Below are 25,894 nucleotides of genomic sequence, written 5' to 3' on the forward strand. Positions count from 1 at the left end.
CAAAAATATGCTGGGTCAGGCTTTCGATAAAAGGTGGCTGACATTGTGGCAGAATTTTATAAAGCCCTATTCTATGTGGAAAACGTGTGACGAGTGGGCCGAGCATCTGCTTATGCTAAGCTTTTATCTTAGGCCTACTCTGGAATGCGGTGGTTTCGATTGTGGCTTGGTTTTGCTCTAACGTGTGGTGTTTAAACTGCCCACTTTGCAGACTTGGATCAGCGACACCATCATTGCAGACTTCCAGGAGGATTACGTTGTAGACGTGATACAGGGAGAGCTGGAACAAAGGCAGGTTTTTTTTTTTTATTTCCATTTCCTGACAGCCTTGATGTGCTGCAGTTTTCGAGGAAATAATTTTGAGCGTGTACACACAGTGTAGACTGCTTATAACTAGGGTTGTTCGTATTCGGGTAAACCCAGATTTTACCCTATTTTTACACCCCGAACATGTTTCGGGAGAATCGGGTTAAATCCGAATTCTCAACAAATGGACCTTTTCAAAGTAGTCATCTGCACAATCATGGGCTGACAGTCCGCTTTCTCAACCAGTACTTGCTGGAAGCAAGCCCCACAAACACAGCTGTCGAACTTGTCGAGTATTGACATAAAACTCTGCCGCTCGCTACCGCAGGCTGGGAAATGCTGCACTGACATTGTTGTGCATAACTAATAGCTTTGATGTCGAAAGAACTTTCTCCCAGCTGAGATGCGTTCAATGATTGGCCGGGCCTTGAATGAAGACCAAAACAGAGATGTGCAAAAAACGATGATCAGCTTTTTGTGGATGAGACGTTTCATTTCTTAGAAGTTATCAGAGCACTTTACTGACATCATTACTGATCCATTTCCAAGCAAACACCAAATTTCAGAGAGTATTCGCTGGAAAACCTGGATATCCCCCGATTTCCAGCTTGAAACAAACACCAGTTTTACGCTTTAGAGTTAAAAAGCTCGTGATACCTACCGATGAAATAAACTGACTGTATTACTTAGTACGTCTGTAGAATTAACCTGAAAAAACTCAAATTTTGAAATGGTTTTGCAAAAAGAAACGATTTTTCCTCAATATCAGTTTGAAAAATAGCACCCGATTTTTACCTCCCCAATTAACCCCTTAAGTGCTTTATTTTTTTTAGAATTTCCCGACCAAAAGTGCCTATTTTTTTTATTGCTGATTTCGAATCTGATTGTACTAAAAAGTAGCTAGTCGATGTTGAAAAAATATTTGTACCCCACAGTTAGTCAAATCAACACAATAAAGTTTATTTCTGAAGAATACATAGGAAACCAGGTACCTGCTGCTAACAAAATTAAAAACTTTATAAATAGAACAGTTGCAGATGCCACATCTTTCTTCACTTGTGTAGGCTAAGCACCTTTGCAATAGCTGGAGTGCAACGAATACCCACATCTCTTCCTTTGTCACTGGTACCCATTTTTGAGGCGGGAGTGATCACTGGGAGGAAAGCATTTCAACTTTTCAGCCGCTTTGCGATTGGTTTTGTCTACCACATATTATATAAGTTCATCGTCTAGAAACTGCTGAATATATTCCATAATGTCACCCGGCGATGACAATATGAAAGTCTTGCCTGGAATGGCCAAGAATGGAAAGCGATGAGCCTTCACAGGAGGATTGTCCACATAAAGCAGGATCCACTCGCGAGCAGTCGCGATGTTCGCTTCCCCGCTGTCTTTGTCATCACGGGAGGAGCTGCTCAATTCACCGTCATCGCTGTCTTCACTTCCAGAGACAAGATAAACATCTATATCCGAATCAGCATCACTTGAAGAAGATGACGAAAATGAACAGCTTCTTTTTCTAGTTGACGGGCCAGCTATGCATGGGTCGGCGCCACCGCACGCCATATTTTCATACAAAAAGCGCGCCTTGCCGCAGGAGAAAACTAATTCGTCGAGTAAATGCTGCCATCTAGTGGACGGCACGCAATCTAAGCCGCAGACGAGCGCTTCTCGTCCTGAACAGTATAGGGCAGTACCTATTCCGCTAAGACGAGCTCTGCTCGTCCAAAGCAGTTTGGTGACAGTTTGGGCAGGACGAGCTCTGCTCGTCCAAAGCACTTAAGGGGTTAAAAAAAAATATATAAAACCCAAAAACAAACAGCCCTACTTATAACGTATGTTAAATCCGCACTATAAGCGGTACCGCAGTACAAACAAAACATGCATGAACCCAACCACATTGCAACATTGCAACCTACTTTTCAATCAGCCCTTTTTTTTTTATTTTTTTTTTATCATCCCCCAAACAAATGCCACCTAAAAGTGGAGGGGCGGCCTTTATCCCTCGCCCCCTCCGCCCTCCTCATCAGACGCTGCTGCGTGGTCTTGCGAACGGCAAGCATGGCTCTCCAACTTATTTTATGTTTGCTGTTTGAAAGAGTACATCTGCTTTCCTTAGGGTCTGGAAAAACAGATGCCGCAGGGTGGGGACAAGACCAGCTTGTGCAGGCAACACTACGTGACAACACGAGCCAGATTTTTCTTATTATTTTTCATTTATTTAACGTTTTTCGTAAAACTCCGTCGCATTCGCGATGCCCGAGGCAGTCGCTTATCGCACAGCGTACAGGTCGTGGAAACAGCGTTGGTGAAAACCGCCGGCGTCGCAGCTCTCTCTCACCAAATGTTTGAAAAAGGAAAAGGCGGTTGCGTTGCTTATCTGCACTTTGTTCTAATAGAAACATCTTGCCTTGTGCGGGTGGGGACTTGCTATCTTTGGAGGTGCGCCAAAAGTAAGGGCAGTTGTGGTTATCAAGTGAGTATATAAATAGAACACGCAAACTAAAGGGTGCTTATTTTTTGTTTTCCTGCGTCTAAGTTTGAGGAGAGCAGGGAGCGCGCGCTCCATAGGATGGCTGATTCCATCTTTATTTTTTCTTTCTCACGACCTTAACAGCAGCACCGGTCGATCAGCACACCTGTCAAAATACCACACTGTAAACGGTATTGTGGTTCGGGCAACCACATTTTAAGTGGTGTGCTTGAGTTCTGTGGGAGCTCATTGAGTTCTGTGGGAGGCAAACTGGTGGTCACAAAAACTCACATTACAGTAGCCATTTCGGATTACGAAAATTCAAACTTGCTCGATATTTTGGATTTTTTCCGAGAAACTGCCAGTTGTCCGGTAGTAGTAATGACTCGCGGATTTTTCGAACTGCTCTTTTATTTGGACTATTTTTCGTTCCTCTCCAGGTCCGAAAAATTAGTCGGCTACTGTATATCCGGTCCTGTACCATAAGTGGTCAAGTTATAAGGGGTCTACACTATATACAGTCAAACTCCGCTACAACGAAATTCACGGGGATCGCGAAAAATTTCGTTGTAGCGAGAATTTCGTTGTCGCGGAAAAATCAGTAAATAAAGAAAACAGGGCAGGCGTCTAACTGGCGTCGTGAAATCTCCCACCTACCTTTTCGCCCCAATGTTGCCAACTTGCTTGGAGCTCGCTCCGCCAAAAATAGCACCCTTTTTATAGCACAGAGTTTATATCGTAATTGGCGGTCACAACGCGTCTCGCGGCGCTTAGACCAGCGTTGTAATATGCGCGTCGTACTCGTGGAGATCCGCGCAAAAGCAGGCGTCGTGAAATCACAGCGCGGAGTTTATATTTTAATTTGCGGTCACGGATATGCACAGGATATGCACGACACTCTGGGAGCATTTTATTTCCAAAACTTGAAAAAATCGCTGATCCATTAAGGGGGCCCCGGTCACGTGAGCAGCAAGGTCAGTGCTTTCGCCGGCGGGTGCCGGGCGAGCGCGAGAAAGGGCGAGAAGCGGTTTCCTCCTCCTCCGCCGCCGCTTTTGAGCGCCGCCAGCGCCGGTAATCCGGACATCGAGAAGCGGCAGCTTCTCGATGTCCGGATGTTCAGAGAAAATGTTGCTACTATATAATTTACATTGTTAGAACTTATCAAAATTAGTTAGAGTGGTTCAGTCCGTTGCAGATCGAGTGACTTGTGTCCCGGGAAAATTTCGTTGAACCGGGAGAACAATAAAAAAGTGGTTCGTTGTGGAGGGAGTTTTAATGCGTTGGGGCCTATGGGATGCGGGCGGGGAATCGAAAAACCTTCGTTGAAGCGGGAATTTCGTTGTAGCGGAGTTCGTTGTAGCGGAGTTTGACTGTAGTATCCATATATGTAGCCAGCTGCTGATAGCTCAAATTGCATATTGGCCAGGGAGCTTGGCCTGAAAAACTGATTTCCGAATGGATGCAGATTTTGCAAGAAAAAAGGCATTACGTGTGTTCGATCCATTTTGGGTTACGTCAACAGTCAGTAGCCCTATTATCTTGAGTTGTGCTGGTCACATGCAGCTTGTTCTGCGGGATTTTGCTGTGTGAGCCGACAAGGGGACGGCAATAACTGTGCTCCCAGCACACTGTTCCGTACAAATAGGCCTCACAGATATTACAACTGAGGGCATTTTTATAACCTCTGTCACCTGTTTAGATAAGCTCACCTGCTGCATATCCCTAGGACCAGTGAAGACCACTCTTAGTCTAACAATGACAACAGCAGTAGAGATTGTCATGAGGTTGTTGGTAATGGGTAGAGTCGCTGAGCTGACGTCCCATTGCTTGCCTGGTCTCTCCCATCAGCGAGCCACTTCGGCAAGAGCTGTCCTACGGGCTGGACGACCTGCCGGAGGGGGCCATCGCCCTCAACCTCTTCCCACTGCTGCTGGCCGAGAAGGCCGGGCCCAAGGAGCTCAAGCCCAAAAACACGTACGTCGCTCTGCACCTGAACCCACCGAGTGTTAGCACAAGCACGGTCAAGAAAAGAAGCCTGACTTACGCTGAGCCGCGAACTTTCAGTTAGAACAAGAAGTTAAATAGTATTCATCTTTTAGTGTTTCGTTGATACACCTTTGTTGGCTTCAAAACACAAAGGAATTTTTGTCGGAGGTGCTATTCAATTGCACGCTATACTCGGTTACAACTCAAGAACGGCACCACCTCATGTAGTGTATCACTCCGCCAAAGCGGGGGACCCGTGACGTCAGTGCGCGCGCGTTTTGAAAGGGGTTTGCTATGAATGCGTGATATCGTCTGCCTTGTCTCACGCAGTTTGTTTGTCGTCAATGGAGTCGTTTATAAACATATTAAGCCCAAAAAATCGCGGGAACAGCTCACGCCATGTTCAAAATATTCCCAGTAGCGCCCTACTTGCGCCACGCGCAGAAACATCCGGCTACGATGATAAGGCACAGTGCACAGTGGCAACTTCCGGTGCCGTTCTTAAGTTGTCACCGAGTATAGCACCTGCATTGTTCACTCAGCTCATCACCTCTAAAGTTCCACCTAAGAGCCGATGAAGTTCCACCGCCCGTAAAACCAAGAAACACCGCCACTTCTTTAAAACAGGCTTCAGCGTTAGTAGTTCAGATGATTTTATTTCACGAAGAGTACCACAAGACCAACATTTCCTCCTCCACCTATGGCAGGTAGAAGAAAAAAAAATGGGGCAGCTTTGCACTTGTGGCGTGAAGACTGGGCAAACGGCGGAGCTGGCGGCCCCACCTAGCTTATTCTTGGTTTGGCTAAGTTTATGCATGGTTTATCAGCTCGGCCAAGTTTTCTGCATGATTATGCTTCCAGGCTTGATCAAGTGACATCTCTCCATGACATCTCTCTCTCATGAGATGTCATGGCCTTTGCCAGCGCCAAAATGGGTAATTTGCGGCCAGTATCAGCCAAATTTGCAGACTTGCTACGGCCATTCATTGTAGCCTGGTTGTTTGTGTAAGCTGAGATGTTTGAGCTGGCTTCCACCGCGTTTTTATTCTTCATATTCATCCCAATTGCGGCAATACTGCAAGATGAACTAACCAAAACTACTGTACTCGATACAGCCGCCGCCAGCCATCCGGCAGTCGTGCCGGCACAATTTTAATTTTCATGTTGGATTGACCTGTGGAGCGGAGAGCGCGCAAATGTAATTTTGTAAAAATTTGTATGTAACTATGCAAGAATCATCACGCTTATTTGAGTCCAGTTATTCGACAATTTGTAGCGTTATTTGAATTTGTCACGTTGTTGAATTTGTCACGTTCTCTCATCGGGGACGAGAGTATCACTGCTCCCTTCCGTTCCGACCATCGCGCTTGAAAACCTCAATCACGCTTGAGAAACCAGGATTGAGTTTGAGCGGGATCGGGCTCAATTTCTAGCAAGTGAGGTGCTTATAAATCGGTAAAAGTATGCCCACAAATTTCCCAGCATGGTGGCTGAAGACCGGTCACATCGTTGATCAGATTGTGCCAGCAATCTCATAGTTTTGCCACTAGTTACTAGTTTGTTGTACATAAGCAAGTACAAACAGGGCTTATGTGTTTGTTCATAGCAAGTCTTCCGACGGTACTTGCTGCTATGTGTAAAACATTGGGCCGAAATGGAGACCAGAACTTGTTTTATATTTACATGCTCCTGCCTTAGTGTTTGTTTCGCAGAGGCATTTAGGCAAGCTCTGCGAATACAGCACTTCACCATTCAGGATATGTACTGTATTTTCGTGCTTATAACCCACTTATCTATATAACCTGCACTTTCCGTCGGCGAATAAAAAAAAATATATCCCCGCGTATTGCCAGGTTATTTTAAACATAAAAGTACGGACCAAAGCTACTACTCAAGCAACATTACGCATTTGTTTATGCAAAAGAACTTGCCTAGCTGACTGCGTAACTACATGACTTGCCACATGCATTTTTTCAGGTTGGTATATTGTTGAGCTGTGTGTGCAACATAAGCACTGTCAATGGGATGACAGTGGCTTAGTCACTATTACTGCTGTAGGGGCATCACGGCCCAACGCACATTTTGGTGAAGCTGCACCAAAGGAAATACCTCGCATATAATCTGCACCTCTACTTCGCTTCTAAAATTTTCGCATTTTTGGTGCGGGTTATGCGCGCAGAAATACAGTAATATCCCAAACTGTAGTGTGGGAGATTGAGTGGAGGGGGCAGTACCTGATTTCATGCTTTTGGCTTTTTTTTTTTTTTTTAGTTAATAAGCAATCGTTTTTAGCGCGAGTGGTATATTTTCATTTATGGCACTGTCTTCAGGTGGAGGCAAACTTGTTTCTACACTTTGGTGTCCTTTTAATGATTTAAAGCTTCCAAAATTTTTAACGAAGGTAGGCAGTGCTACAACAAACTACCTCACAAGTTGGCTATACTAGTACTGTTGTGGCAGTCCTTTACCCCTCTGTGTCCAGGCACCGCTCCCTGCTGACCCTGTGCCCGCTGTTTCGCCTGCTGCGCATTGCGGAGCAGACGACCAGTGGCGAGGCACTGGAAGGCATAGACGCCCTTCTGGGCTGCCCCGTCAAGATGCCTGCCGCGGACGCCACGAGTGCCTTCCACTCGCTGTTGCTGGAGCAGCGGGAGATGGTCGTCGACGCCGCCTTCTACTGCGCCAACTGGTTCCGAGAGGCACGTGACTCCAAGTGGCCTATCGAGTACATTAGCTGTAGCGTCGGTATGCAGGCTGTCTACTTGATGAATCTCCTCACTGGCCTCCGCCGCAGCCTCGACGCTTAGCTGTAGCCCTGAGGTCACCTTAGCTCTTAGCTCTTAGGTCACCTTTCATTTCAGTGAGCACAGTGCTGTGAGTATTCTGTGACAGTCTGTTCAGGTTTTGCCTCGAGCTTGAACACTGCTTTGAATGTTAATCCTACATAGTTGGACCTTGTTGTGACATAATTACACCATGTTGATTGAGAACTTTTTAGGGACGAAGCCCCTTAAGGGCTGGGGCTGTTGGCAGCTCCTGTCGTCGTCGTAATCGTTATCTCATGTAGTCACGGTAGTGAAACACTGGGAAACTTGTGTACATCTCGCACTAGAGAGTTTTGTGCTTTAAAGACAAGAGACTCTTACAGCAGCACTGCATACCTCTACCCTTAACGGCTTCATCTCCGTTGACAAAAACGCCAAGGCGCCAAGAATACACTTATACACTGCATGCTTCGCCCCTCACCGGGTTTCACATTAGTGGATATGGCCCGGGATTTTTCTTCTTCTTCTTCTTCTTCTTTTTTTTTTTTTTAAAGCCAATATTTGCGTAGATGTGTGCAAAAAATTACCACACATAGAACTGAAAATTAGTGGGCACTTGAACATGCATGGTAACGGTGCTAAAAAGAGCTTCTGCAAAATGTCCACTTTGCTGTACTTTTTAAACGCTGTGTTTAGTTTCCTGCCAGCATAAATAAGATAAATGCAGTATGCACTGCATCATCAACACACTCATTTCAAGTCACTTCCTATGTCGGGAATCAAAATTTCGGGCACCTTTTCACTGTAACAGAATGAGCGTACCCTTTAATTTTAATGCCAGAAAAATGCAGCTCTGAGGTATTTCGCGCAAGACGCCTGCCGTACTGCTTGCTAAAACTTTTTATTCTTGCACCAGGCATGGTACCTGTTATCTGATGGCTTTTTGAGACCAGCACATGCTTCGAGCAATCAAACATAGATAGCTCTGCATATAGGAAAACTCCGCACATACTAAAAGAGCTGAATTGCTATTTCTTGAAGTTAGGTACTAATACCTATTAAAACAGCTTTGTAGTTGCGACATGTTTTCTCTAATTGGGCAGCTTCTCTCGCTATGCTTGTAGCTGAGCGCTCGTCGTGGCATTTTAAATGGGCAGCTTCACTTTACAAGCAACGACGGCAGGCTTGTGGGGACAGTCGTAAAAGTGAACCCAGCAGTGTACAAAGGTTATCCAAAGTTGACATCATGAGGGGGGAAATGAAGTGACTTTTCCCACCAGCACATTAATGGTGCAAGTGCTTGTGACGTGCTATTGAGCATTTACAGGGTTAATCTACTACGATGGTTGGAGTTAAAAACATACTTTTAAAGAGGGTTCTGGCATGGTACCCTTGCTTTAATACTGTATCTAGCTAGGCCGAAGAAAAAAAATTCTTGCTATCTAGCAGATGTGTAACGGTATAACCAGCACTGTTTTAGATCTGTTTTTACTTTTATTATGAAAGAAACTCCCGTAGAAATTAAGTGCGACGAACCAAATTGGAAGTTAGTGCTTTATATCCAATAATTTGCTGCATTAGAGTTTGCTATAACAAGGCTGTACTGTACAATCGCGTTAGGCTGTTAATTTGATCCATTATTTACTATTATTATTGCTGTTATTATTATTTGTGCATTTTGACTTGGTTTTGGGATTTTTTAACATGCAAGGTGTCATTTGAGCTAAATTGCTGTGGCCCTTCTTTTGGTAAGAGGTTCGGGCTCTGTTTTCCTGTTCTGCAGACAGGAGTAACCGTGAGGGTAGCAGCAGGAAACCATGAACTCTCTTATGGACACAATTTCTAAAATAACCAGATCAAAAAAGCCAGAAGTCCCCTTCGTAGTCCCCTTCCCACTACTGACGCTCTTTAGGCTGTGCAAATGAAAGTACGATAGAAAGTAAATGTCACTCCAAAGTATTGTTCTTGCAAGTACTCAATGGTTGGTTGGTTCATTGATTGATTGATTGATTGATTGATTGATTGATTGATTGTAGGGTTTAATGTGCCGACACTGCACAGGTGATGAGGCGCGCCGTAGTGGAGGGCTGCGCATTATTTTGACCACCTGGGGCTGTTTAATGTGTGCCGAAATCTCGAAAACATGGACGTTTTTGCTTTTCGCCTCCACCAGAAAAGTGGCCGCCGCGAGCGGGAATCGAACCCTCATCTTTAAGTACTCAACGGTCAGCAAAAATTTAGGGAGGATAAATTCTGCAGCTATGCTTGCTTTAAGTGTGGGCTGTAGAAAGGACCAAGCAAACGGAAGCAGCAGTAAAAGCCCATGCCTTCAAAAGTGCATGAGGAGGTGACTTCCCTCCTCCTCCTCTCCTGTTCTGTGCTGTGCAGCTGGTGAACGGGTTCTGTGCCTTGCGCGAGGAGCAGACGAGGCGCAAGATGGTGGACCGCATCTGCCGGATTGTCGAGCTGCAGAAGTGCCTCGAGAAGTGGCTACAAGGTAAGGAGGAAGGGGATGCTGCTGCTGCTGCTGCTGCTGTAGCGCTGTTTTGACTAACAACTGTGCTGTCCGGCTCGTTTGTAGCCGATGAATTTTGAAGGGACTCTGCGACGAAAGTACATCAGATGCACGGTCAACTATTGGCGAAAGGAAAAAAAGAATGAATCTCGCACTGACGCGTAAGACTTGAAGGTCATGAAGCTGTACGCAACCTTTGCGACCATCACAAAGCTTTAAGCCCACGATTGCCGCCTATTTGCTTCTTCTTCGCTGCCGCAACAACCTTCACTCCATCGTTGTAGCTCTAAGTGTGAGCTTCTTTCATTTTTTTGGAAGGGATAATCATTGGACATCACCTTGGAGGGGCGTATACGCTATGACATGTCTTTCTCGTTGCGAACAAGTGTTGCCACAATTACAGCGAACGCTGAAAGGAGCCATGAAGAGAAAACAAAAGTTTGTTTTATTCGAAAGATTAGGTGTTTCATAGTACCCCAAGCGCTTTCCCGGAAGCAAATGATGCTTTATTCACTGAGAAATAAGGCAATTTAAGCCAAAATTTTAAATCTCCCGCTAAAATTGAACATTTTGTCCCGTGAACATTGGCGTCATACGAGCCGGTCCATGAAATAGATACTTAGTATGTCGACTCCATATAGCACCCACACGCGGGAGTCGACCGAGACGGCGGCCATTCTAAAAATACTAGTAAAACCTAGTGCACCCGCAGCCCTAGTCATGGAATCGCGTGATTCGGAGAACAAAACTCTCGCTGAGGAGCTCGGGCTTGCATTTAACAACCTCACACCACTTGAACGCTCAATGCTTCTAAGTGCACGAGTGGCAAAAGTTGTGGGATACGCGGTGGACGGGAAAGCGACCATTCCGCGATGGCCACAACAGACGAACGCCCAGCCGTCGGCACCGCTGCCTCGTCAGCCCCGTCGCGACGGACGAATACAGACTGGTACGTATGTGCCGTATTTTCAATTTCAGTAGCAGTATCGCTTATGCCAGTTGGCCGGTATCGTGTATGGAAAGCCGTTCGCTTGAGCTCTCTGCTCCGACCAGAAAGATTCGAGCGTCAATGCGCGGTGTGTACGGCAATTTTTTTCCCCCAGGTCAGAGCGCTTTTGACGAAGTCGACGACGAGCGCCAGCATGTCCGGGTCCCTGCCGTAATCACTTCCTCGGAAATGAAGCGAGCATACTCGTACTTCCTTTAGCTCTCTTTCTCCTCCGTTCGCAAAGTTCACAAAACGTAGCCACTTGCTTCGCCGAGGTTCGTCGTTGGGCAGCACATGAAAGGAGATCTCACCGGCGGGGATATCGCACTCCCTCGACAATTTGCCCGTACTACATGGGCACTTCAAAACACAGCAACGAAATTTCATTGTAAAGTACTCAAACAAACGGAAGTTTTCAGTGGTTGTAAACTGTAAACGAGCTCGTAACGACAGCAGCAAGCCAACACGACCTCCATACCGAAACCTGCGCGACGAGTGGCACTATCTCGTTGCTGCTCTGTGTTCCTTACTCCCCTTGTTTCTATTTTTACCTTTGCTGGTTGGTGATATGACGGGCAACCTCCTGTGAAGGGATTACGATACCAAGCAAGGTCGCAGCTGTGCGTGCTGGGACGGTTCGTTGGCCCCGAAGAGCCTTGCACCCGAAAATTCGTCTGTGTGACGGTGGCGACGGCGAGATGTCGAGTTCGGCTGGCGGTAGTTTCGTACGCATTGGCATACACGCTTGCGTGTTCGTTCGGAACTTCAACCGTTTGCTCCATCGTTCTTTGTCATAAAAAGAATGTGCAGTATGTTTCACGGGCATTTAGCTCGCTATGCACACTGTAAGCCCTGCCTAACATGCGTTTGCTTTTGCCGGCCTCCACCAATCGCAGAGCATTCTCGAGTGACATCATAGGTTCTGTGGCAGAAAATGAGCTGGTGGGTCGCATGGTCATTACCTTTTTTCCCAATTATGTAGCTTATTTGAGCGAAGTTTGCGTTATAAGTGGTGTCGTTATGGTTCTAACGAGGCAATCTTTCGAATGAACCAAACTTGTGTTTTCTCTTCATGGCTCCTTGAAGTCTTTCTCGTTCTTCGCAAGTGTTGCCATGATTACGGCGAATGCTGAAGTCTTTCCTTTCCTTTTTTTTTTTTTTTTTTTTTTTGACAATCTTGGCCAATCTCCCAAAGTGGGTATGCTTGGCTTGACAAACGTCGCAGGGGACACTGAGCGGTCGTCGCGAGGCACGCACACACGAGCGCTAGGCCTTTTCTCGGTATTTTTAACTGCGGACATGAAAAATTACGCTTTGCTTAATTAACAGCTTCTCTGTTAAAAGCCAATGAAGAGGGCAATAAGCGCAGTAGAACTGTAGTACAGTGGCATTTTTTGTACATTGGAAAATTTTTGGGAAAAAGCAGTATGGGCGAGGGATTATGCTCAGCTGAATTTCATTCGTCACTGTTCTTTCATTCTGGGCTGCACGGACATAAATGCTACTGTGCGAGTTATGTATAAGTACATCAAGAAACGGGTGAGCTATCTGCTTAGTTATCGGCACACTTATCTCCATTCACGTGGGTTCTTTTTACAGCTTACAACTCTCAGGCATGCTGAGTAGCCACACTGAATTGCCGTAGCTGGCAACACATGCATCCGATCAGGTGGCACTTGTAGTGTTTGCGAGGGCACAGCTGCTACGCTGCAGAACGAGCCTGGCATGCTTGGTATAAAGGTCCATTCGTTTGTGGCTGTCAGGACACTCCCTGTGTTACAGACACGTGACGAAAAGAGACAACTTTAATGCGAAGCGCTTTTAGGGTGCCCGACGCGCACTTTCGTTCAGAATTCAGATTTTGGCAGTTTAGTGCGCTAAAGCTACATCAGGGTTATGAGGCACGCCGTAGTTGAGGGCTCCGAATTAATCTTTAACATTTCACAGACCCTGCACAATGGCCAGGTGGAATTTTGCCCTTAATTTTTTTTGTTCTAAAGGTGTAAGGGCAGCAAGTTTTCCTGCACAAAACCGCTGCAAAGAAATGCGGAGTGCATTCTGCATTATTGCTGCCTTTTTTCCTTGCTGTGTTAGAAAAGGAGGGAATTTTTTTTTAGTTTCTGAGCGATGAGCAGTGCGGAGTGCTGAACTGAAAATGACATTATCAAAAGCGTTGCGTTTAAACTGAAAATTATTCTTGGCACAACTACTTCAGGATGTCTGCTGCTTAGTTTTGTGGACGCAGCTGTTTAAATGCAACTGGCCAGAAATTTGCAAAGCGGGCAGGTCGGCGGAGAAAATGTATCGTTTGTTTTGCCTTGGCTTGTGCTTGGCCTCTTTCATTTTGTATCGCTTGTTGCCTTGCCAGCGAATGTGTAAGGCAAGGGAATGTGGCGGTCCTTACTCTCGCCAATTTCTGTGCCTAGGAGTGCCTGGCTACATCCCACCATGTGCTGTGTTCGATGTTGACGATATCGACAAGAAACCACCAGTGACCAACAACCCCGCGGGAAAGAAGAAGCGAAAGGGGAGGCCTGCGGCAAGGTCTGTTCTAGCTACTGTCATCGCGCTGACAGCTGCTCAGGCGGCTTTGACTGGAGAGTGATGGGCTCAAACATGACGCTGCAGCCTGTTGTTCATCATGAGGCTATCTATGCCCACTGCAGGGCAGAGGCCTCTCCCACAGATCTCCAACTATCCCAGTCCTGTGCTAACTGTGACCAATCTATCCCCGCAAACTTCTTGATCTCATCTGCCCACCTGACTTTATGCCGCCCCCTGCCACGCTTGCCTTCTCTAGGGATCCCCTCTGTTGCCCATAATGACCAACGGTTATCTTGCCTTCGCATTACATGCCCTCCCCACGTCCATTTCTCCTTCTTAATTTCCACTAATATGTCCTTAACACGCATTTGTTCCCTGGCCCACTGCGCTCTCTTCTTGTCCCCTAATGTTACACCTATCATCTTCCCTTCCATTGCTCGCTGAGTCGTCCTCAATTTAAGTTGGAACCCTTTTAGTGAGCCTCCAAACCTGTTGTTGGGGTAGTCCAAATGTTACCTGGATCTCTACATAGGTTGATTAGACACACGACCGGCTTTATGGATAAGTAATCTGCTCATGTAATTGCTGTCTGTGGGAGCCAGGGGCCTCAGAATAATCTGGATGAAGATGGCACTGAATTTAATCCTCAACTATTGTAATACAGTGAAGTTTGGTGACCGATGGCACGTTTGTGTTCAGAGTAAATGCGATGTAATTGTGCAGTGTTCCTCTTTTATGGAGATGGGAAGGTTGTACTTAACTGCGCGGGGGACATGCGGCCGTATTTCTTATTTTTCATTCGGGGCGCAACATTAGGATACGGTTTATATGCGCAAGTAGGTTATACATGTGCAAATGCAAATATATAGCTGTGTAATAAGTTTACTTTTATTCTATTTTGGATAAGTTCAGAGAGGTTGCGATTCCACACCAGGGATGAACAAGGTGTGGACGGTAGGTCTGTGTCATCAGTAATTGAAGAAACTTCACTTTGTGGCAACACGGGTGGGTAGAAGCATAGTTGGTTATCCCCCCAAAAATTAAATTTGCAGAAGGGGGTTATTCTGCAGTGCGAGGCGAAGAGCAGGTGTTGCAAGCCTTCCACCACTTCCTTCTGGTTCTGGCGCAGCTCTCTTGATTTGGGCAGGTTCTCCTATAGCTTCAGTAAGACAGTGTTGTTGGGTGATATGGACATATGGTTCATAATACGAACCTAATACGGACATCCAGTTCATAATACGGGAATAAGCGGCAAAGTATACATTGAGGTTTATGTGGGAATGACCGATTACGAGAGCACGCCCTCTCCATAAAAAGCGGGACTGGATCACACTTGCTGTCCCACCGCAGAGAATGCCACTGTGTACCCGAATTGGACAAAAAGAAAATTCTGAAACAAAGTTGGGACGTGACGGCCCGTGAAGTAGCGGAAGCTTTCTACATGAAGCAAAAGGGAGATGATTGCGTGAGCGTGCCATTACTGTTAATCTACGCAAAGGAGTGTGTTTCTTGATAATTTTCTTGATGTTTTTTGATGTGTGCCTTAACTGGATGCCTGTTTGGTTTTTTGTACACATGTGCAATTACGCTGAAAGTATATTTATGGCCCTCCCCCCCCCCCCCCCTTTTTTTTTTTTTTCAATAAAATCCAGTTGCGAGTTAGCTCTTGTCCTATATGTTAGCTGTCCTTGTCTTTGCTGGGCTAAATCTTATCTCCTCTCACTTGTGCTCAGAGTAACAAGCATGCTGTTTACTGCATAAGCACAAGGCAGTGAAGCATGACTAATACTGCTGCATGTGGCTGTTTTCTTTTCGCCCAGCAGTGCCGTTAAATTCCTACTGCAAATTTGCATTGGCCGGCACAGCGGGAAGCTTCTCAACTAGTAGTACATACTCAAGAAGGCCCTTGCACCAGCAGACCTGTGCTTGGGCACTGATATTCAATCGACCTAGTAAAACATGCATCTACTCTTTCCGAGGGCAGGCAGCAAGATATATTCCCTTCACACCACTCGCCGAGGACAAGGCGGGCAAAGAAACTAGGCCTAGATTTATGTATACAGCGGAAGGATGGTCAATTGGGCAAGTCGGTATTGGTTCACGATGAAAACGGTGCATGTACAGAACATATGTACATTACATAGATTTACACATACATACGTACATTCAATGTTACCGCCACGTAAACAGGGGCAAGAAGCGGAAGCTCGCAACCGACAGTGATGACTCTGGTGACGACGACGCGGGGCCGCCGGCTACGTCTTCGCCACCAGGACACGAAGATGACGAGGCAAGTAGTCTGAACCGTTGAGATAAATGCCATCATTGAATTCTTGTTATCTTCCACTTTGTGCCTGCCTGCTTCTCCTTCTTTCGTATATTTTTTTTGTGTGTGCGTGTTATTATTCATTTGATGTGACTTTTGCTTGCTTCTCCTAGAGCCGGGTGTTCCTTGCGCCTCAGCTGATGCGGACTCTGGTGCCCGCCTTGCTTTTCAGGGTAGCATTTCGTAGTAGGCACTAGTAGCATTGTCAGACAATGAAGAAAACTTAGCTGAAGAAATCTTTGCACTGTATGCAGTAGCACCATCCTCCAGGCATTCTCTCTTGTTTGGCTCCTTTTACCGAAGCTTTTGCGGCTGACTGTGTGCGTGTTTGCGTTGGGGCGCTGTTAAACATCCATTAAATCATGTGCAGCATTTGTGCCCTGCCATAGTAGTAGGCGAAAAAGTTGAAAGCTTTTTGTCCACCTTATCGTGTAAAGTACCTAACAGGCTAGTTGCTGTATGCAGTGGGGTGAAGGTTGCCTTGTCTGCCGACGCAGTAAGGATAGAAAAATCTACAGCTTAGTTTGTGAATGATGACAAAGAAAATAAATCCAAGTGAAGTTTGCTTATGCGTGTGTGTATGTGTGTGTCTAAGATGTAGAAAGTTTCTATTGCAGCTTCTGGCATCTGAAGCAAAAAAGTGCTCTTGAATTGAGTTAAAGCAAAGGGCACCTTGCAAATGAGGTCTCAGGGGGGCTACTCTTGGAATGCGGAATTTTTCACGGCTTCACCATCTTGACGGCAAGGGAAGCCTGTTTTGTGATTGGCTTTCAGTTTCGCCTTGTACTCTCAGCTCCTAAATGTCACAGCTCAAGTGCCGGAAACATGTGGCAAAACTGAGAGCCGATCAGAGAACAGACTTCCGATCAAGACGGCGCATTCACACAAGGTTTCCAAAGCCGATAATTGAGCTCAGGCATGAAGCTTTGCTCTAGTACAAGAGCTTTGTGTGCGATATTTGCAGGGGGGCGAGAGCGGCAATGATGAAGAGGAGGCGGACGGTGCAGTGGAGGCCACTGCGATGGCCAGCCTCTCCGCATCGTGGCGTCCCTTCCTGCGCGAACTCGACTTTGACGTCTTTGACGTCCTCAGCGTTGGACTCATCTGTGGCGGAGAGAGTGAGGTGGGAAGCTTTGATGCAAGAAACATGCAGTACATTTCGTTATTATCCTTGCGTAGATGGCACACTGAGGTGAAAGAACCTGCAGGACAATTTTCTTTGGCCAGCGGCAAAGAAAATACAGCGGGAGCTTGTTGTTGCGTGACACCTCTTAGTCTTCGTAAAGCACACTGCTAGGTAGTGAAAAAACATGAGGGCATTGGAGAGCGTAGCAATGAAAATACTTTCTATTTATTTCGAAGCAAACTGGGGTTCTGGCAAAATAGTGTCAAATTGAGTGGCTCAAATGTCCCTGGTTTTCTAAACTGGTACTTTTGTCATCTATGGTAAGAGTGGCAAATGCTGTGAGAAATAAGTGAGTTATATTTACAGTTAGGAATTGCAATACTAGGCGAGGATTGTAATTATCAGCTCGTATTGCCATTGAAGCTATCTTGGCAGCAGCAATAATGGTGGTAGCTACGAAATGGCAACTTTCCCGTCTGCTTTGTTTGCGCCTTCTTTTCCGTGCATTAGCCATTTGTTTAAAAAAAAAAAAAACTCCACATTTTGCCAGAGAGAAATTTCAGCTCATTTTGTATGGTTGAACCGGCTTTTTCCGAACATTCCGCTTCCTTCAGGCACCCCGATCCAAGCTGACCACGTCAGAGCTGCTGTTTGTGCTTGGGGAACTGGCGGCCAAGCTGGACTGGGCCCTGCCTTCCACTGGGCCGAAGCGGGCTTCTCCCTTTGCGGTACGCTTACATCCAGACTGTCCACGTTATCTGCCGAAACCTATTTGTGCAGTCTCTAAGGAAAATTTTCTTACAGGTTTGGTTGGAAGTTTGCACAGATGTCGCATTGCATTTTGGCAAATATCAAGTTGGGCGATAGGGCCTACTTTGTGGGGAAGAAACTGCAGCTTGTAGTTGTACGTGGCAACGACTGAGTTGCTGAAACGATCTCTCGCATCCCCCATACCCACCCAAATTAGCAAAAGCTGTCTGGGACACCTGCCCGCATGTTATACCACAACCCACTGTTTTGCCCTCATTAATTTCATGCATACCTACCTTAAGCTGTTGCTTCCTGCTACCCCTAAGAAGTCTTGATGCAAGAGGGACTTTGGTTTTTCGTTATTCTAATAAATGCTAAAAAAAGTGCCCATGAATTGGTTAAAGAAGCTCAGAGCATGGGTTGCACATTCTGAGCCTTGTGGGGACCAGGGTTCCGGCCGCAAGGCTAGATCGGCTGAACTGCGCCACAGACCGCCGACCGGCGTAGCGGCAGAGAGCAGCAAGGAACACACAAACACAACGAAACGGCCAAACTCACGTTTATTGACGCTCCACCAATAACGTAGCCGACTCTCGCTCGTCCCGACCCAGCCGTCCGGCGAGGATCAGGAGGCAGGCCCAAAGGGGGTAGACAACGGAAGGGGAAAGCCGGATCTCCGGTACTCACATCTCTCCTTGTTTCCCGCTCGAACCCAAGAGATCCTTCCTTCTGCGCCGCGGCGAGAGCAACGCATCTGCCGAGGGGAGAGAAGGAGTCTTCCCCCCTCGCCTCGGCTGCGCGCGGCGAGGAATGGGGAACGCGCCAGGACTCTGGGTTTCCCACAGCTTCAACCTGATAGCTGATAGAATAACTGCACAATGTTTGTAGTACATGAAGAGCTCGTTGATTCAAACCACAACGGCATGCCATCTCAATTCGATTGAGTAAAAGTTCAAACTAGTGAAAGTGAACAATAACTTCACTACACTGTGATGGGGAAGCAGTAGGCATGTCGGCATATAGATTCTTGAAAAAGCATGTGAACCTACTCACGTTCAAATTAATGGGCTTTTTTATACAACACACGCCTCAATAACTGCTTGGCGGGACCAAAGAATACAGTTCGAATTATTCAAAAACTCAAAGTTTGAATTAACAAGCTTTTCCTGTACTTTTGCGTGTCCCTTTAGGGCTTAATTCAATCCAGGGCTTTTTTTGTTGTTGTTGTTGTTGTTGATTGCAACTCCACTGCAGTTAGGTATGTCTTTTACGGGTGTGAAACTGTCTGCTCGTTTCTTTTAACATTGAGAGCCAGTGCACAGTCAGGTTGTTTGCGAGCGGCTGTTCAATATCAGCTGTGTCCTTTACAAAATTGAATTCTCACCCTGGAAGATGCAGTTCAAAATGAGAAATGAAGGAGAAGAGTAATGTTAATAATGACTACACCGGAGCCAAACGTGCAATAGGCTGCACAGGTAATGCTTTGTAGGGTAGAAAAACTGCACAAGACACGGTGCAGAAGGCCATAGTACAGTGTAGACCATTTATAACGTAACCACTTGTAGTGTGGGACTGGATATAACGCGGATTTTTGTGACCACCGGTTTGCCTCCTATAGGACTCAATGCATGGGCATACCGCTTAAAACGGGGTTTCCGCAAAGCACAATACCGTTTATAGTGTGGTTTCTTGGTGGGTCTGCTGATCGACCGATCGACTTGTGCAGCTGGGGCATTGTTTTATGGTCACCAAAAAAAAGAGAGAGGGAGAGAATCAGCCATCCCATGATGCAGCAGCTCGCTCCCTGCTCCTCTAACTCAGACGCAGAAAAGAAAAAAATCGGCATCCTTTAGTTTGTTGCGTGTTCTATTTATACTCACGTGATAACCACAACTTCCCTTGCTTTTGGCCCACCTTTTAAGATAGCGAGCCCCCGTGCCCGCAGTAAGTTGTTTCTATTAGAACGTTGTGGATATTAGCAGCCCCCTTTTCTCTTTCCCAACATCAAAAGATAGCCGGCCAGGCCACGAACGACGCGGGAGGTTTTCGATACCTGTATGTTGTGCTGATAAGCAACCGTCGTCAGCATCGGCAACGTTGGGTAGGGCAGGGGAAAAAAAAAAAAAGAAATTCGGCTTGTGTTCTTATCTCGTCTTGCAGCATAAGCCTGCATTCCCCCCTTCCCCCTCCAATTCCCTGTAGGTGCTAAGAAACGGAGACGTGTTCCTTGAGGCTCACAATTAGTAAAAGGGTGCGACAGTGTCCTAATGTAGGAAAAAGTGAAGAAATAAACCCTGTGCCTCTGTTTTTAACTGGCGTTCGTTTGAGCGGTGATAAACCAGGAATGACAAGCGTAGGTTGCAATGTGGTTGGATTTGCCTTAGTTTTGTTTACAGCGTGGTACCACTGTACAGTCGAGTCCACTTATAACAATACCGGTTTTAACAATACAGTGTAGACCGCTTATAACGTATGTCGCGGGAGCCGCAAAAATCCGCATTATAAGCGGTACCGCACTATAACCAAAACACGCGCGAATTCAACCCCATCGCCACCTATCTCTCAAGTCAACCCATATTTATCCTCACTCAAACGCACAGCACTTAAAAACGAAGGCACGGTCTATATTTCGTATTATTTTTAACATCAGCCGCTGCTGCAGGGCAAAAGCGCAGTCTCACAAACGGCGAGCGCGGCTTTAACTTCCGTTGTGTTTGTTTTGAAAGACCATGGCTGCGTTTTTAGCGTCTATGAACAGATGCCGCAAGACGTGATAAGAACGCCAGCGGGATTTTTTTTTTTTTTTTTTTTTTTTTTTTTTTGCCCCACCTTGTGTTCACGATGCTGAAGGCGGCTGCTTATCAGCGCAACGTACTGGTGGTGGAAATCTTCGGCTTCGCGCGGCCCGAATGTTCGGAAAGGGAAAGAGTGGTGGCTTATCTGCAACAACGTTCTAAAGCGTGAACCGCGTGGTAGATTTGGTATCGCGAAAACGTGCAGTGCACGCCAGCGCGGATACAACTGGCGTGGTGTGGGCGGCGCGGTAAGAGGCGGCAACATGGCGTCGGCACTGGCCGTGAAGCGGTGCAGGCAGTTCCAGTAAGTTCCAGCGACCGCTTCTAACCGCTCACTGAAATGCCGCACGGGGCGCAAGAGAAGATGCTCATGCAAGAAAAGAGCTAATAATGTGGGCGAAAAGTGGAATATAAACTGCCATCCACGCTGCTTGTGAAAGCGCCCATCAAAAAATAACGCGGTGGTAAGCCTAAACATCTCTGGCGCGGCTTGCCGGCTCGGAGCGCTTCGAATCTCCCGCCATTAGGTACGCGTCTCCACATTGGTGCAAGTCGTCAGGCTCCTCCCACTGCCACGCGAAGAAGCCACCGCGAGCGCGGAGTCGTCGATACGAGCACGAAAAAAAAAAAAAAAAAAAAACTGACGCGCAACGCCGATGTGCACGATTCGTGCGCGAAAACGGGCCATGCGGTTCACGACTAATACAATCAACTTGCCGCGCGCGGTGGGGAGTCTGTCGCTATCTTCCGAGGTGTATCAAGCAAGGTCAGTTGTGGTTATCAGGTACGCGCGAACTAAAGGGTGCCTATTTTTTTTTTCTTTGGGTGTCTACGTTAGAGGAGGGCAAGGGGTGCACGCTGCGTCAGATGGCCGATTTCATCCTTTCTTTTTTCTTTTGCTACCCTAAAACGATGCCTCAGCTGCGCCGCTCGATCAGCAGACCCGCCGAAAAACCGCACTATAAACGGTATTGTGCTTCGGCCAACCGCATCTTAAGCGGTATGCTTATGCATTGAGTTCTATGGGAGGCAAACCGGTGGTTGCAAAAACCCGCGTTATATCCGGTCCCGCACTATAAGCGGTTACGTTATAAATGGTCTACACTGTATATCGGATATAACAATGGACAGCCGCGGCACCGTCAGCTTTTCATTGTATTCTATGGCAAAATAAACCGCTTATAACAATGCTGTCATGATGAAATATCGGTTATAACAATTAAATGTGGGCACTGGAACCAACCCTGAACGAAACAAAAATGTAAAAACGCTGCGACAATGCCACCCCAACCCCGCCTATTACGCAAAAGGGCATGAGAGCATACGCGCGGCGGCCAGGCGATAGCGCACTTGGCCTCGCACGCGGCGAGTGCACGCCGAAGAGGCTCGCATGCCACCGCTGCTTTCGCCTGCCGCGGCGACGCGGAGGAGGGGGAGGAGGACCGGATGGGCGCCTCTACGGGCAGTGGGGCAGTCCATTCTGAGGGTGCGCCGCCTGTAGAAAAAGCACCGGGCCGCCTAAGCCGCCGCAGCAGCAGCCGCTGTGTGCACTGTGCCAACCTCCCCTATTCTTCGCTAATTTGGCCACGTCTCCAGCTCCGCCGTTTGCACGTGTTCCGAGTCTGGTGCTTACCAGCGTCGTTCCCCCTCATTAAGTGCAACTTACCAGCAACTTCCCCTCATTAAGTGCTCTTGTTTATCATGTTCCCCTCATTAAATGCTCTTGTTTGTCACATTTTCTTTGTTATTTTCGGCATAACCCGCTTATAACAATGATATTTTCATGGCACCTCAATATTGTTATAAGTGGACTCGACTGTATATACAGTAGAATCTCGATGATACGATTCTGGGTGATACGAATTTCGAGATGATACGAATTTCTGAAAAGTCCCGGCAAAATTGCATTGTTTGCAATGGGAAAAATTTCGGCTGTTACGAACGGACCTGCGCGGCCCGGCGGATGATACGAACGAGCCGGCGAGGCGCCCGACTGCCGAACAAGCAAGTGACGGCTCTCTCTCCCCATTTGTCACTCTTCTTTCTCCAGAAATGGCTGGGCTGTTGTTTTCTGCTCGCGAAAACGCGCCCCGCACGCCTCATGCGCGCCGCGAAACCTCTCGCACGCTGCGCGCGCCGCGGCCGGCGGCCACGGCGGCGGCAACATGGCGGCGGCTTCGGCCGCGAAGTGGCACGGCCGCTTGAGCGACTGCTTCTAGCCGCTCTTTAAAATGCCGCTCAAGGCAGGCACGAAGTTTCTTGTGCAGTAAAGGAGCTGATAACGTTGGCGAAAACGGTACTATAAAATACCATCCGCGCCGCTAGTGAAAGCGCCCATAAAATATCTGCCGGAGTGCTAAGCCTAAACATCTCGGGCAGAGCCAGCGGGCTGGCTCAAACGTTTCGCAAGTCGTCAGCGTCTTTTTCTGCCCGAGGTAGGAGATACCGCGGGCGCGAAATCGTCAATGCGGCCGTGAAAATACAGCGCGCGCAAAGCCGAGGCGTGCGAATCGCGTGCAAAAACGCACCATGCGGTTCACGCTTGACTGTTGCGGCGTGTAGCGAGCTTGGTAACCGGGAGTGAGGAAACAAGCGCGAAGCTAGGTGAAGCGTTACGCGCTCCAGAAAGGACTGCTTTGTGACGTGGGGGTTAAAAAAAAGCAGAAAAAATCGCGGATTTGTTCACGCCAAAGTAAGAAAAGAAATAAACGAAAACTTTTTTCAGCGCTCAATTTTTTGATCTGTGTTGGTTCATACGAATTTCGGATGATACGAATATTTTTCGCGGTCCCGCGAGATTCGTATCATCGAGATTCTACTGTATATGTCATGCAATGCCATTCCCTCGGGGGCTGTTGCTGCCCAGCAGGCCAAGGCATCCCGGGACGTGGGCTTCTCCAACTTGGCCCTGAGCCCCAAGACGGACGTGGTCAAGTTCATGGTCAGCGTGGTGCCCCACCTCTGCTCCCTGCTCGAGGACACCAGCGGCTACTTCCAGGTGACCACCGCCAGCCCTCCTTGTTGGCTTACATCCAGAAAGTTGCATTGTAACTCAAGAGGAACAAAAAAATCCTGCACTGCGAATTTCAGCTTAAACGTAACAACAGAGGACGGTAGAGAAAAAACACGGGCACAATGCTATGCTCACTGTCACTGGATATCCAATGGATGGTTGGCATTGTGCCCCTGTTTTCTTCTCTACTGTCCTGTGTTTTTACGTTTAAGCTGAAATTTTTGGTGAATATGAACCAGCTTGCCTAATTCCAAGCAAATTACTGCAGTGGAAAAAGAAATTTCCTCACGTCAGCGGTAGGAGTCGAGCCAGAAGAGTAATTTTTTTCCCTCAACCAGGGGATTGAAGAAGACTTCACTCAGTGACAGCGCTGTTCTGTGCCAATCTGTTGTGCGCAGGAGCTGATGTCCCAGAACGATGGGGTGGTGGACGCTGCGTGCATGTTCACCAATGCAGCCAGGGAGACGGCGTCGTGCATGACCCTGCTGTTCACCTGCCTCAACTCCTTCTTCTCATGGCAAGTGGCCTTAACCGACTGGCTGGCTGACTGATACTTCGGTGGTGGTCTTTGTTACTGTGGATAATTCTCACTGCGGTTGGGGGAATATCGGTCTTATTGTTCTCTTTTGGCCACTTTCAAAGGGTTTAAAATTATGCGGAATTTTTATCACTGATTTTTTTGCAGCTACTTTTCTAGTGAGTGAAGTTGTCCGTGTAACAATTAGTACAAACATTTTGTTGTTGGATCACCTTACAACCTAACTGTTCCAGTTTGACATCATATAACGGGAAGCGAGTGAGCTGGTTGGTGCATGTTAAAAGTGTGGAAAACAGCGCGAATTAACGGGTGGGTGTGTGTCGTGTACTCTGCGTCCCGTTAGTTCGCGCTGTTTTCCATGTTTTTAACAGCTTAGTAGTGTGCTGTATAACCAAGCCGTGAAGCTTTCAGATTGTCATGACTGAAGCTCTTTGCTCTCGCGCTTCTAAGAGGGCATGCGTACGTCCAAGAGCTAAATTACTGCAGAGTCAACGTGGATGATATGAAAAATTTCGTTTCACGAGAAAGTTCACGCGATATCAAGAGCATGGGTGTTCTCCTGTGTTTTGGAACAAGTGTAGTGACTGCGCATGCCTGCTGGCGTCCATCATGTGCAGGAACGGCTTTGAGATGAGCGAGAACAGGGACCAGCTGTACGAGGCATTTCGCTGCATCTCCGACCGCATTGGGACAACGCAGCTCACACAGGCCTACGTCATGGCTCTGGGAAAGTAAGTGCATCGCATCTAGAACACGTGTGCGACATGTCCATGTGCAGCTATAGTCCCTCGAGATTTCACTAGTGTGCCGTCCGAGCCCTTTGGCAGGGTCCTTTTGCTGATGAAAGCCTCAAGCAGACAGCACACCAGTCAACTGCAGCGCCCTCTCTGTGAATGAATGAAAAGTCTTTATTGTGGAATGGCTCTTTGGCCTAATAGGAGGGGAAGAAGGGTGCCGGAGAAAAGACAGAAACAAAGAAAGAAGAGAAAGAAGTGCGTACACACATGCGTGTACATGGTATACATTTGCAATCACATGCGGCGATCGATGCCTGCCTCGTGAGCGAACGCCCAGAGGGAGAGCAGGGTGTCGCGGCTGTTGTTGCTGGGGGTGGTCCATTGATGCAGAGTGCTGATGTGCGGTGGCAGGTACTGGGCACGGAGGTGCCGGTAGCCAGGGCACTCCCACAGCATGTGGGTCACTGTTGGGCACACTTCCATGGTGCATGTGGAGCAGCTCACTATGGGGCCCTGTTCGTGGTCGCTGTCGTCGCTGTCGTCGTCGGTAGCCCCGGGCCTGCATCGGTGGTGGGCCCGCCATTTGGCGAGCACGTCTGCTGTTAGTGCGGCCCCCGCACGTGTCTTGTGGATGAGGACCTGAGCCCCCCGTGGCAGTCCTCGGGGCAGTGGGTGGTGGTTGGTGGGGATGTGGTGCCAAAGGGCGCGCCTTCGCTCCCTCTTGGCTGCCAGAATTTTGGCTCTTGGGTCGGGGTCGTCTGGTGCGGGCATAGTCTGGGTCACCAGGGCGGAGCGGTCGTCCATTAGCTCGCTCACCAACGCCTGTGCGGCTCCATCGCCAATGCCACCGGCGTGACCTGGTACCCAGTCCACCCTCACCTCCACTCCATATTGCTGGTACAGCACTGTGCTTGCCATTTTGATCCTGTGAGCAAGCGTGCCAGTCCTGGGGGTGCGGCCAAGGACTTTTATGGCCTCTCTACTGTCTGTGTAGATCACCACAATCTCCCCTGTCTGCCTCAGTCCTCGACG

At 47.6% G+C, this 25,894-nt stretch overlaps 1 protein-coding gene across 1 annotated transcript in view; it reads left to right on the forward strand.

Annotated features, from left to right (window-relative positions):
• The window catches only part of Fancd2 (Fanconi anemia complementation group D2), a 92,407-nt gene that overhangs the window by 44,245 nt on the left and 22,268 nt on the right, over nt 1-25,894 (forward strand). The window contains exons 23-33 of the mRNA XM_077698066.1: nt 212-291; nt 4,628-4,753; nt 7,248-7,464; nt 9,919-10,027; nt 13,460-13,577; nt 15,768-15,867; nt 16,868-17,026; nt 17,644-17,757; nt 23,444-23,572; nt 23,986-24,104; nt 24,743-24,856. Of these exons, the coding sequence (XP_077554192.1) occupies nt 212-291; nt 4,628-4,753; nt 7,248-7,464; nt 9,919-10,027; nt 13,460-13,577; nt 15,768-15,867; nt 16,868-17,026; nt 17,644-17,757; nt 23,444-23,572; nt 23,986-24,104; nt 24,743-24,856 (1,385 nt within the window). The remainder of the gene's footprint in view (nt 1-211; nt 292-4,627; nt 4,754-7,247; nt 7,465-9,918; nt 10,028-13,459; nt 13,578-15,767; nt 15,868-16,867; nt 17,027-17,643; nt 17,758-23,443; nt 23,573-23,985; nt 24,105-24,742; nt 24,857-25,894) is intronic.

The sequence above is a fragment of the Haemaphysalis longicornis genome, unplaced genomic scaffold (genome assembly GCF_048455015.1).
Source record: "Haemaphysalis longicornis isolate Haplotype H1 unplaced genomic scaffold, Haemaphysalis longicornis Haplotype H1 scaffold_2, whole genome shotgun sequence".
Classification (NCBI taxonomy): Eukaryota; Metazoa; Arthropoda; class Arachnida; order Ixodida; family Ixodidae; genus Haemaphysalis; species Haemaphysalis longicornis.